Source organism: Lipotes vexillifer, unplaced genomic scaffold, assembly GCF_000442215.2.
Source record: "Lipotes vexillifer unplaced genomic scaffold, Lipotes_vexillifer_v1.1 scaffold811, whole genome shotgun sequence".
Classification (NCBI taxonomy): Eukaryota; Metazoa; Chordata; class Mammalia; order Artiodactyla; family Lipotidae; genus Lipotes; species Lipotes vexillifer.
This window is the reverse complement of record NW_006775554.1, coordinates 1,259,758-1,272,505: the sequence shown is the minus strand read 5'-3', so window position 1 is coordinate 1,272,505 and position 12,748 is coordinate 1,259,758. Positions and strand designations below refer to the sequence as shown.

The window sequence follows — 12,748 nt, the reverse complement described above, 5'->3', positions numbered from 1 at the left end:
ACGCTCTTCTTGTTACGTGACCGTTTCCTCTGTAGGCCTGTCAACTGCAGAGGGAGGCTTCAACAAGTAGCAAAGAAACACTCTTTTCTCCAGGAGCTGTGGGCCAACGAGGACAGAAAAGCTACAGTCACTGCTCCTTTTTCAAGGATGAAAACCAGGCAGTTTCTTGAACACTACACACTTCCCATACATACTTATGCCCCCCAAAAAAGCAACAGTAGGTTTTCCTGCCCAGATGCATAACTTGGCATTGACTACACCACGAAAAGCAAGAGTCTGTCTGGATGGGCTGGATTCCTGAACTACAGCTTAGAAGGGAAGGGTGCAGAATATCACCATAAACTGGCTCACAAGGAATAGTCATCTTAGGCGAACACATGCTAATACATTTCACAGAATGAGGGGTAACAGTCTAGAATCCAAAATGTGAAGTTTGGAACATCTCTCACCAAACCTTACTATGAGGGCCTGCACCAGTGAGACAAGAATTGCAAAGACAGCAGCAGAGCAACAGCGAACAGCACAAAGGGTATCATTCACCAAGAGACCGTCCCTCGTTCCAGAGTCAACCAAGCCATCGGGAGACAACAGAACTTCACGTGGACGAAGAACATAAGGGCTAAAACCAGAAGAGGGAGAGCTAATCACGAAAGCCATTTATCCCATTTTCGATGTTTAAATACATAGGCCAACCCACTAGGTCAGATGTCTTCTTCTTGAGAAAGGCAGCATCTCTGAACCTGGGATGAAGGACACTTGAACATAACACATGAGCAGAAGGACCCAATGGAGACACGTAACTGAAAGAACCATTGGACTGCTGAAGACTTTCTCAAAACTTCTAAGGAAAGAAGGATCTGGGTCTGTGGCTGTAGGGCTGTGTAACTGGCTTCCACCTGGCTCCTCTCAAAGAGGTCTTTGTCGGCACACCCAGGCACACCTGTGCCAGGCTGGGCCTCAACGCCGAATCAGTGAGGGCTGCAGACAACCGTCAAAGCAGCAGCGGATCTCCCCAGAGATCGGGGCCCAAAGGGCAAGACGTTCAGACAGGAGTCACTGCGACACACTCTGCTGCTCAACAATCACCACAGCCAATGTGAGCGACCCCGACCAGACCCACAGCTCTTCCTCTCCCGCCTAGTGCTCATGAGCAGCAGCGTGGCAGGAGGGAAGCCAGGAAAGGAAGTGGTGATGAGGTACAAAAGGAGGAACTGACATCTTTGGGTTTTTAAAACAAATTCCAATCTAGGAAGTGGGAAAATAAAAAGGGAAAGAATTCATTCTGAATCAACGGACAGAGAAATATGGCTTACTAACCCCACATTCTGCATACAATTTCATATAAGAGAGGGAAAAACCCACCCCAACTCATCACAACGCAGTCCAAATGTTTGCAACCAGAGTCATGAAAATATTTCAGGTGAAATCACTTAAGAAAAAAAGAAAGAAACCAGAAAGCTTTCGATCATTGCTTTCTAAACAAAATTGGTAGATCTACTCTCAAACACACTTAAGAGTATTCCACACAACATGTTCAGAATTCAGATTTATTGATTTCCACCATATTGACTTTTAAAAATGGTATGAAGCTGACTGCAAGAAAGGGAACCGGTGATTTTAAGTTAAAATTAAGCTAATGGTGAAAGTACATCACCTCTGGCTTCAGTCACCACATCACCTTAGATTGGATATAGATTTTTTTTGAACAAAGTTCCAGAACTCTGAAATCCAGGGATGCTGCAGGCCTCTCCCAGCAATGTCCTTCACTTTGGGTCAGTCTCCTGGGCCAGAGGTGAAAGTGCTTTCAAAAATACTGCCATTTCCCCAGCACAGTGTCTTTGATTGCATCCACATATTGAGTTGGAACCCAGTACACCCAGTAGTAAGAGGCTTCCGTGGGGCCCAACTGAAACGCCTGGAAGGGAAAAAGGAAAACCAAGCGGTACTTCAGAGGTCGGGAGACTGAGCAGGCAGCACAACAAACATGGGGAGGGCTGAGAAGTGAATTAATTAAAAAGGGAAGGGGAAAAAAAAACTGTGCACATGGGGAGCATTCTCCTGTCAAAAATAAATGGATAAATAAAACATAAAAAGGTGGGAGAGTTAAGCATAGCCGATTCTAAAGCAGTGGTTCCCGAACTCGCGCATGCAGCAGAGCCAGCTGGGGGCTTGTTAGAACAGACTGGTGGGCTCCAGCCCTTAAAGTTCCTGGTTCCAGAGAGATGGGGCAGGGCCTGAGGATCTGCATTTCTAACAAGTTCCCAGGTGATGTAATACTGCTGATCCAGAGACCAGTTTGAGAACCACTGCCCTAGGAAAACTGTCACACATGCAGGAGGAAACAGACATGAGTGTTCAAAGCAGCACTGTCAGAAATGATAAAAACCTGGAAACAACCTACATATCCATCAGTAAGGGAACGCAAAATTAAGTGACCTACTCGTATGAATACTGGATTTACTTTTAAAAGGTATGAACTGGATCTAGAGTTAATACAGACAGATCGTAATGTCGAACCAAAAAAAAGCAAGTTGCAGAACGATACATACCATGATACCATTTATGAAAACTGAAAAAACACAAAACAATACTGTAGCTTGGTCATGGATATACGTGAAAATAAACGCACAGAGAGATGGGAAGGATCCACATGATAAATTATGATAATGGAAATGGGGGGAGGGGAAGACAATGGGGACATATTCACTGCTGGTATATTTTATTTAAAGCAAGATTGAAAACAGGTTACAAAATATTTACAATAGTCATTTCTTGGTGATGGATATATGGGTTTGTTATAGTACTCTCGGTCCTTTTCTGTGCTTTTTAACGTTTCTCTATGGTGACATTCCCCCCTTTTCTAAGGTGACCTGTGAATCTAGCTAGTGAAATGGCATCTGCAAAGAGGGAAATAAACACTTTCATTAAGACAAAGGCCAAGGTGCTACTTAATAGCATTTAGAAAAGAAAGGGGGCCATTAGAACCCACCTCTGCCAGCAATGACTCCAGAGAGAAATCAGCATTTAAACTAAATACAAAGGCATTAGCCGTCCACACCACCTCCTTAAAAGATGTCCAAAATGGTCCACTCTACTTGTTTGAAATCCTTCTTCCCAGGCTGTCTGAAAACTGGGACTGCAAACCCTACCGGGTCAAACTGGTGAGACAGATGTTTCGAAAGGGAGTGAAGGGGCCCAGCTGAAAATATTAAAATCCAACTTTTAAAACAGAAAAATTCACTGAGCAGGCAAAACAAATCACCTGCAATCCTTTAAAGACTACAGAGACTAGTGGTGGAAGGGCCGCCCGAGGGCCTGAAAGGAGCCCGTGTTGTCGTCGCCACTGCCCGGAGGACACCCATGAGCTGTGCACCCAGGGCTGTACGGCCAGCCACGGCCTGACGCAGCCCGAGCTGACAGACCCCGACAGGGCAGCAGAGGGGACATGACTTGCTGACCTCCTAGAGCCAGGGGACCTGTCATCTGCCCAGAGAGAACCACCATGCCTCGAGATCCCCTTTTCCCGGACCTCCCAACACCTCCCTGCGCCGTGAACCCTGGAGGCCAACCCACAGCTCAGACCGCTGGCTCCTGCTCCTCCCTGGGCTGGACTGCCGCCGCCGTGGCTACATCACTGTCACCTCCTCAGTGAGCAAGGGAGGCAGCCCTGCCCGCACCCTATCACCGCTCAGCTTAGGTCCCTGGCACAGCAACTTCGGAGCAAGGTGGCTGGACTTCCTTTTTAAAGCAGTCCCTTCAACAGTGCTGGGAAGACAGGTGTCTGCCTAAGCTGCTCAGGGAGTCTCGCCACGGAACTCCTGCTCTGTTCTGCAGACCTGGGGAATGCCTCCAGACGTGCTGTCTGGGAAAGAGCTGCTGCTCTCTTTAGAGTACAACTCCTTGCTTAACCAGGTCACAGACTCCACCCTCCCCACAGGGTCCTCGGCCACTTGAGGGCTGCCCCCTGGGATAAGCAACATCACTGCAGAAAGGGGCAGCCTGGTGCCCTCACAGACGCCAAGGCGAGTGGGAGGTTTTGTTTCATACGCAAGACAAAACTTAAAATGAAGACCCACAAGCCATTAACCTCCTCTTTATATTTATTTTCCTGATCTAAAAACAAAACATTACAGATATGAGAGATGCAGCAGAGATAAGTGTATCCCCTTTAAACTGCTGGGGGCAGGGTGCAGTTTGCAAAATAAACAGAACAAGGAATAGGTCATGGATTAAGTTCTAAGAATGGGAAGACAACATGAGGGTCTTAACCCTGCATGTCTTCTCAACACTGAGTGCTCTCTTCAGTGAAACATCCATCCCCTGTTGGAGGAGCAGAAGCAGGAGTCTAGGGAGGGCCAGGCCACGCCGGCTACTTACCATCATGTGGTAGTCTTCGTGTCCTTCGATAGGTTCACTGACCACATTTTTAATGGAACCCATGGGCAATTTCTCAGTCCGCTCTAAGTTAAGAGGGATTACAGTGATTATTAAAGGCCCCCCTGCTCTACTCCTGTGACTCAGTAGTCCCTCCTCAGGGCTGGTGGCCGGGGGAATCTCTCCCCACCCTCTAGGGACGACGGGAGAGATCTGGTCAGTGCACCTCCAGCCCTGCTTGGGAGATGGGAACTTCTTAGGAGCAAATGGGGAACCGGACCTGACAGAGGTATATTAAAGGTTTCTGAGAGCAGAGGTATAGCTTGCCTGGTGTTACTCTGTAACATCTGATGATTAATAAACACCCAAGAAATTCCTCTGCACGCTTATTGCCAAGCCCAGCCCTGGCTGAGGTCTTTGGCACCTGGGATAGTCAAGGGGACCAAAAAGAGGCAACTGCATGCCCCTGTGACTTGTACAGGAAGGGGGATGCTTGGGGCTTTAAGACCAGTTTCTATCGCTTGAGCCTGCTCACTCCCCCTCCCCCCATTCCCTCCCTTGGTCCCCCACCCCCTCCAAATACACACACTTGAAGTTCTCTGAGAGCATTCATAACCTCTTATGATTCACACTCTAAATGCCACTTATCACATGGGGTGAGAAGACATTTTGCAGCAAGTTTAAGGATGGCAGGTAAGAAAGAGGAGGCAGCGAGGGATGCCTGGAGTGAGATGAGACTGGAGGTGAGCCGAGGGCAGCAGGACAGGGCTGGTGGCAGGAGAGGCGGGGGCACCTACACAACAAAGCCACCGCCCAGAAGCAGCAGACACCTCAGGGAGGAGTTCTCAGCACATGGAGAAACCAAGCTGGAAAACTCATTACAGGCTTTGCAGAAAGCAAAATCTGGAAAATGAATAAATTGACAAAACAAACCAGGAACTCAGAGCCCTGACTTGTCGTCTAGTTGGTGACTCGAGACATGTTACTTCCATCCTGTGGGCCTTGGTCTCTGAAAAATGGGGATAAGGAGATGGGACCTGAAGATGTTCATTCCGATTTTGACTTTCAGTGGCTCTAAAACAGTGACCCACAGGTAGGACCTGACCAGCACTTATCTTTAAGATGGAAACTTTTAAAAACACCAGCCATTTTGAATTGTCCAGAGATTTCACGCAAAAATATGGACTTCTGGCTTCTCTTGAAAACACAGAAGATTCAACAATCCTGGGCCCACATTCCTGAGTGACAGCAATCAGCTAGATTAGAGACTCGAGTTGCCTACAAGCAGGGCACATGCTCCCCCGAGGAGGCTCCACGTGGTCACAGGTCCCAGTTCCTGCCTGGAGCTCATTCTTCCCCCTCCACTGGGCCTGAGGCTGTCAGTACTGCTTTCTACACACGCTACCACAGGAGCCCTTGAGTGCTACTCGGTAAAGCATCCCATCGAGAAAGAGGCCAACTAACAGCTGGGATGGTCACGTCAGCAGAAAGATGAAGCCAGTGGCTGGCAGCCAACTCCCAGAACAAGCTGTCCTCCTCGGACAGTGTTGAGGACACCCAGGTGACAGGACTATTGGGCTCCCAAGTGAGAAGAAAGCCTGAGGTACACTGACACAGCAGTCTGGGTGGGAATGGAAAGCCCAGCCTCGGTCAACCCTTGAAGACATGAATGTTCACGGCCAGGCTCTTTAACAAGGCTAGTGAGTAATGTGGCTCTCAACAGCTCTGAAGCCCTGATACATCAAGATTCTTCTAGAGCTCTGCCTTTGTGCCAAAGCAGAAAGGCAGCTGCTCCTACAAGCTGAAAGAAAACCTCTAACTCACGTGTGGGAGGTTCTCTTTAGCCCCTGCAGTTACGATGTTGGTTCCTATACAACTTCATAACCTGAAAACACTCCCTGAGGAACCAACGAACACTTACACACTTAGTCCTCGTCCAGCTCCCCTGCCTGCACCCACCCTCTGGGCCAGCATCCTTAGCCCCTGCCTCCCATTAGGCTGCCCGAGTGAAAGTGCAAGCCTAGGAAGAGGCAGGCTCTCAGCAAGTCAATGCAATGGTGGAGAACTAAACAAAATCACCTGCAAGGTCATGAATAAGTGACGACCTGACAGAGGCAGGGCAGCTCACAATTAAAAAAAACTGATGATGTGACAGGCTCTGCAGAAGAGAATGACCTGCTAAAGGGTTCAAAGGCCCCTGGGAATGCTGGGAAAGCCCTTAAATATTATGTACAACTTGCTTTGCCCATGCAGTTAGAGTCGAAAGTGAAATGAAGACTACAGCAAGGAATCATAAACTTGTTAGAAAACTCAAGCATTTTGGCCATTTCAGTCTTTGTTCATTTTAAGAATCAGGATAGGGTTGAAAACAAGAAACATTTTCATATTTCACATGATTAAAATCTCACTCCCCATCACCCCTACTCCAATTATTTTCCATAAAACTTTGGTCTCATTTTAAGCAGAATCATACTAAATGGGCTGTCCCTGAAACCAAGTAACCTCAGACGATGAGATCCCCTATACTTCTCTTTACCATTTACCTCGAACACTGAATACCTACAGTGCTGGCCAGAAACAGGTGAATTAGGCATGTTCGGTTCCCTCCAGGAATCTAACAGGGGGACAGACAAGTCAGAGAGTAATGAGTACTCTGAGGATATAACGGGGCTCTCTATGAACAGAAGGGGCAGCAATTCATTTGGAGGGTGGGGGAGATATCAGGGAAGGCTTCATTAGGAGAGCACATTTAGGTAGGACCTCGGAAGACTTGTTAACAACAGGAATGGGAAATAGGCATTCTGGGTAAGGGCACAGCATGAGCAAAGACATGAGCTGTGCAAAGCACGGTGGGAAGCTCAGGGAGTGATGCAGTTGAAGTACGTATAGGGCACAACAATGCAAGTGGGGCAGAAAGTGAGGTCAGAAACTTAAACTGGGCCCCATCGTTGAGAATACGGGACACTATGTTTAGGCATTTGAACTTGGCCTTAAAGAGCGCAAGGTTTTTGAGCACGGGAACCAGAGAGGAAAACCCAGTACAGAAGATGGGCAGGACAAGAGATCCCGGATGGGGCAGGGATATAGGTTAATTTGCTTTAACAGACCAAAATTTGAGATGCTAGGAGTTAACTGGCACAACAGAGTGGCAAAGAAAGGGACACAGATAATTCTGGAATGTAACTGACAAGACTTTGAACCGTCTGGGGGAAGGGAAAGGGAGGTCAGTTAGAGACACTTCCCAGCAAAAAGCAAGCCTGATTCACAGGCACAGGCAGGGTAGGTGGGGGGAAGCAGAGGGCAACCAGGCAGGGAAGGAGGGGCAGGTCCCTAGTACAGGGGCAAACTCTGATCTATAGGAGCCAGGCAGGTGACATAAATTAATAAAGCTGGCTACAATAAAGGATAAATGAAACAATGAGGACTACAGCATGGACCCCCTAAAACCACTGCTCAGCTCTGGCTGATCGTTGCCATGTGAAAATGCAGGTCCAGAATGGCTAGATCTTTTGCTTCTTTTCAAGAGAAGCACACACACACACACAAAAATCAGATCCAGTGAAACCTCCTGATTTTCAGATTGTGTGTAAACTCATAAAACCCTTGTCTGTGGACTAGACCTGGCCCTAAGGCCACATGTTTTGGAACCTCTGGTTTTGGCTGCAACTGAAGAGCCAATGTTTGATGGATTGGCCCTGAGATCAGACTAAAAAGAATGAGGGAAGAGGGTCCAAATAGAAGGCGAGCAATCAAAAAGCAAAACTGAAAGCCAGGAGCACACAAAGCACAGTGGAGAAGGATTTCAGAATGAGGAGCAGAACTGCACCCAAGGCCACACCCTGCAGGGTACGAGAGGCAGTGAGCCAGGAAGAGGTGAGAGCAGTCCATACCTTTAGTGCCGATCCACAGCTGGTCTTGTTCTAGCTTAAAGGTAAGTCTCACTTTTCCCCCGGACTTATTGTACATGCCAGATAAGGGTACAGCTGGCAGGCGCTCCTGGAGACACAAGAGCATGGTAAGAGAGGGAGGAACCAGAAACAAGGCGAGACAGGAAAAGAAGACGGGACAAGAGTCGAGGACCTGATTGCAGGAACCTCATGAGTCAGAAGGTGAGCCTGGGTCCTTCTCAGAATGCTCACAAAGGAGTGTGGCTTACCTGGGTGCCCTTAACAGACGGCATCACATCTTCAGGTTTTCCTTTATCCAACACTTTCCTGTGTTGCTATAAGTCAGAAGAGATAATTAAATGAAACAGCTGACTGCATTTTAGTCTATTATTACCTCTTTGAAAAAGAGAATGAAGAAAGCCTTAATGTTTTGGTTCAAAAGCTTTTTGTGACTACAGATATGGGTCCTCTGAAACTACAGAGCGGTGCTGTCCAGCAGAAATTTCTGTGATGGAAATGTTCTATATCTATGCTGTCCAAAACAGTAGCCATGAGTCACTTGTGGTTATTAAGCACTTGAAATGTGGCTAGCATGAATAAGGAACTGAATTCTTAATATTACTGAATTTTAATCAGCCACATGTGGCTACCACATTAGACATCAAAGCTCTAGAGCAATCAGGATTTCCAGATTGCTAATTCAAATAAACTCTATTTCCTTCTCCCCCTCCCCCGAAATCACCACTGAAAGAATTAAACATCAAGATAAGACAGCCACAAAGGGTGCTTGCTCTCCTGGCATGTACAAAACAGGACAGCCGTTTCTGTCAACTTAAACTCCCAAAGAAACCTATGAGGATGCTGATAATCAGCTTAGCTGCCCTAGAAGGGGCACTCCTTCAACAAATGGAGACTCAGTCCATTGCAGAAATCTTCCCCATAACCCCACCCTCAACCCCAGCTAAACAGAAAGCTCAGGAGCCACATTTCCAAAGACAAATGCTGATTACTCTATAGCTTGACATTAAGAAGTCTCTAACCCCACTCCCACCTCAGGAGTCTGAAGCAGCTCATTAAGGGTTCTAATTAGGCTCACGGCCCCCTAAAACTGTTTCTGTCTGGCCCAAATGCCTGAGTCTTGTTTCCTCTCCATCTGTGGCTTTACAGGTACAGTTGCTGTCTGGTCAAGCTAGAACTGTAGGGTAATAAGTGGGTAGAGGGTAAACATTTAATCGAATTTAAGGACCAGGTGGCCAAGAGCCAGCTTAAACCCACACCGGCATGGTGGAAACCCTCTGGCAGGAATAAACTCAACACTGCCAGACTGCTAGCAAAAGGTCACTTTACATATCAGCCCTAGATTCTTGAGCAAGCTGATGAAAAGCCAGGAGAACGGGTCCCTCTCAGTAGGCCACGTTATGCCTCATAACCGGCATCAATGGAACAAAGCTGCGTGGATTAGAAGCCTAACTGGACTCATGCCTCACAAGTACCTTTTGAAGAATTTTCCCTTCACTGTGGAGAACACTTCTAAAGCCTGTTAAGCTACCATTAGTAACTCAAAACCTGTATTTAAGAGGCATGTTATGCTCCAAGGGTGTAACCAGTGGGAAGGCTCATTCATGTCTGACATGTTCCTATTTGACAATTCCATACATCGTGGCAGAGGAAGATATGAAAATGGAAATGCACTCACTTAGTTACAAAACATTATCATCCCATATTTAGAGGCAAAAGTATCCAAATAAACACATTTTAGATGTTAATATAGGTTCACAACCCCTTATCTGAAACCCTAAGGACAAATGTTTTGTACTTTATAAAGTCTAAAACTTTTAAGAATTTTATAAACGTAATACAGTTTTGGTTTTTTTTTCGTAATACAGTTTTAAAATACACTACATAATATTCTTTGTGGAGTCTAGGATAGCACCTTGTTACCAAATATGTTAATATTTCTAGGGCAAAACATGACTATTCACACTAATTCTGATCAGGTTTTGCTGCCAAATTTATAAAAGCACTTGGGTTTTCAGACTCTTTTGGGGTTCTGGAAGCACATATAAGGGATTACGGACCTGTAACAGAAAACTGTGTCCTTCTCACACTGTTGGCCATGTGCCTTGGTGCCTAAACTAAGGTCACTGAAACTGATGTTGGTCAAGGTTGGTTTACTCTCCTCAGGACACAGATTAAGTTGAGAATATCTATTTTCCTGGAACACATTAAGAGTAGCCAGGAGACTCCATAACTACAAGTGGGGTTTGCTGGGTGATAAGATCACAAGTGATGGTTCTTCCAATCAGTTCCTTCCACAGTGAAACACGCTTACTTTTCCCAATTACAAAAAAGAATCTGAATGGCTACAATGAGCACAAAACAGGCTGGATCTCTTCCATCCAAAATGACCAACAAAGCATGTAAAAATTCAGGCCCCCATTTCACAGACCAGGAAGAGGGAAAAAAGAAAATCAGCATAGTTATCTTCCTAGTCAGCTTCATTTGGCTTCCTGAAACAGTCAGTTTTAGAGGAACCTCTGAAAGCTATTGATTTCCATGCCTATTCAGAAAACGGCTTGTTGACGTGAGGGAAGCCACAAGCCAAAAAAACAAATGTAAGCACTTGTGTAAAATGGAGGATTAATTCCAACAGTGGCATTTTTCTCTGGCACTAAATAGGAGAAAAACCCACATCTGCTTCATTTCAATACCTGGTCTAAAGCCTGCCTTTACAAAGGCCTTATCCTAAAGTAGATAGACTTGAGACACACTGACCCGCCAGATGAGACAAAGATGCAAATCTCAGGTAGTTGTCACCTCCACTCAACAGCCAGCCGCACCCAACTGCTGCCATAAATTTCCATCATGGGCCCTGTCCAAAAAGGAGCTTATTCTAGAAAGGATACAACCAGCCTAGGCTTGAGAGGACAAAGCCTCACACTTCCCAGGACCAACAATCACACGACAGACTCACTTTCTGCCTGCAGAGAGGCTCTTTCTTGTTCTCTTCGGCCTTTGCGTCCTGCTGGGCAGCATCTTTGGGTGTGTTTACTGCTAAAACATCATTTATCGTGGAGCCAACCACCATGATCTTGGCTCCACTGGTGACTTTTATTTCTCTCAACGTCTTATCCTCAGGGACAAGTCCCTTATACATGACTTTCTGCATGGCAGGCGGGAGACCTTGGGAAAAGGTAGAGAACAGTGAAAGGAAGAAATGAAAAACATTCTTGCACAACAGACCCGAAAGTGAATACTGCTCTATCGCCAATTACTTTTGTGCACTCAGGCAATTCACAACCTCTCTGAGCCTCCAGAACCTCATAAGAGTAATGACAATAGTTCCTTCTGTATGAACTTGTTTTAAGGACTAAGACATAGTAAATACGGAGCATTTAGTGCAGCACCTGGTATTTAATAACTGATCAATAAATATCAGCTATTATTCATTCCAAGTTGTTCCTCAACCATCTTGTAACTCAAATATTAAGTGAGATTCCACAAACCTCAGGGATATAGAAACCAGTAAGGTTTCTGTTTTTATGGAGCTTACAGGGTACGTGCAGAAAATGTAAAAGGAAAATCATTTCAAATGGCAAACTGCTGTAAATAAGAAAAAACTAAGTAATACAAGCATCTGTGAAGAGACCAGCATGAGAGCCAAAAACAGTGTTTCCTAAACTTCCCTTATTAGAAATACCTGAGACACTTGCTAAAAATAATTCCTGGCCACATTCCAGACCCACTGAATCAAAATCTCCAGGGGGAAGGGTCTAGGAGCTGTAAATTTCACAAGCGCCTTAGGTGATTTTATTAGAGTTGTTAGAAGCACGAGTTAGAAACTTGGGCCGAAGAGTCAGAAATGGGCTTGAATCCCAGCTCAGCTACTGACTAGCTCTGACTTCGGGTCTCACTTTCCCCACCTGAATAATAGGCACATTACTGCTTACTTGGGAGGACTGTTGTAAGCACTGAGAACGCTGAAACAAGGAAAGTGGCCAGCGCGGTGCCTAGCACAGCGTCAACACTAGGTAGGTGAAGTGGGAAAGGCTGTCAGAGCCACGGGGATTACCTGTAATCGAGTGAATCTTCTGTTTTAGCTCGGAGCCTGTGCTATCCAGGGGAAACTTCACGTCGTGCTTAGTCTTGTTCCAGATGATCTTCAGGTCCACCAGCTCCCTGCCCGCGCCGCCGCCCGCGTCCTCGCCGTTGCTGACCGAGGCCTGGGCCGCGAAGTCCCCAGGGGGTTGGGCCGGGGCAGGCTGCAGACTGCCTCGCGCGGCGCAGGAGTCCTCGGCCGCCGCCCCCGCCGCGGCTTCGGCCTCCAAGCAGTTGAGGGGCCGCGCGGGCCCCTCGGTCGCCACGGTCTCGGCCTCCGTGTCCATGCCAGGTTCCTCCATGCCTGCAAGGGGGTTAGGGGGTGGGCGCTCGCCGCGGGCTGGGCCTGGAACCGGATTCTGCCCGGGCGCCGCCGGACCGCCGCTCCC

General features: G+C 46.9%; 1 protein-coding gene across 1 annotated transcript in view; it reads right to left on the bottom strand.

Moving 5' to 3' along the window:
- Nucleotides 1-1,533: 1,533 nt before the first annotated feature.
- UBFD1 (ubiquitin family domain containing 1) overlaps nt 1,534-12,748 on the bottom strand; it is an 11,613-nt gene continuing 398 nt past the window's right edge. The window contains exons 2-7 of the mRNA XM_007449984.1: nt 12,334-12,663; nt 11,236-11,444; nt 8,531-8,596; nt 8,265-8,370; nt 4,378-4,460; nt 1,534-1,915 (exon numbers count right to left, since the gene is read on the bottom strand). Coding sequence (XP_007450046.1) covers nt 1,805-1,915; nt 4,378-4,460; nt 8,265-8,370; nt 8,531-8,596; nt 11,236-11,444; nt 12,334-12,663 — 905 coding nt within the window. The 3' untranslated portion in view covers nt 1,534-1,804. The remainder of the gene's footprint in view (nt 1,916-4,377; nt 4,461-8,264; nt 8,371-8,530; nt 8,597-11,235; nt 11,445-12,333; nt 12,664-12,748) is intronic.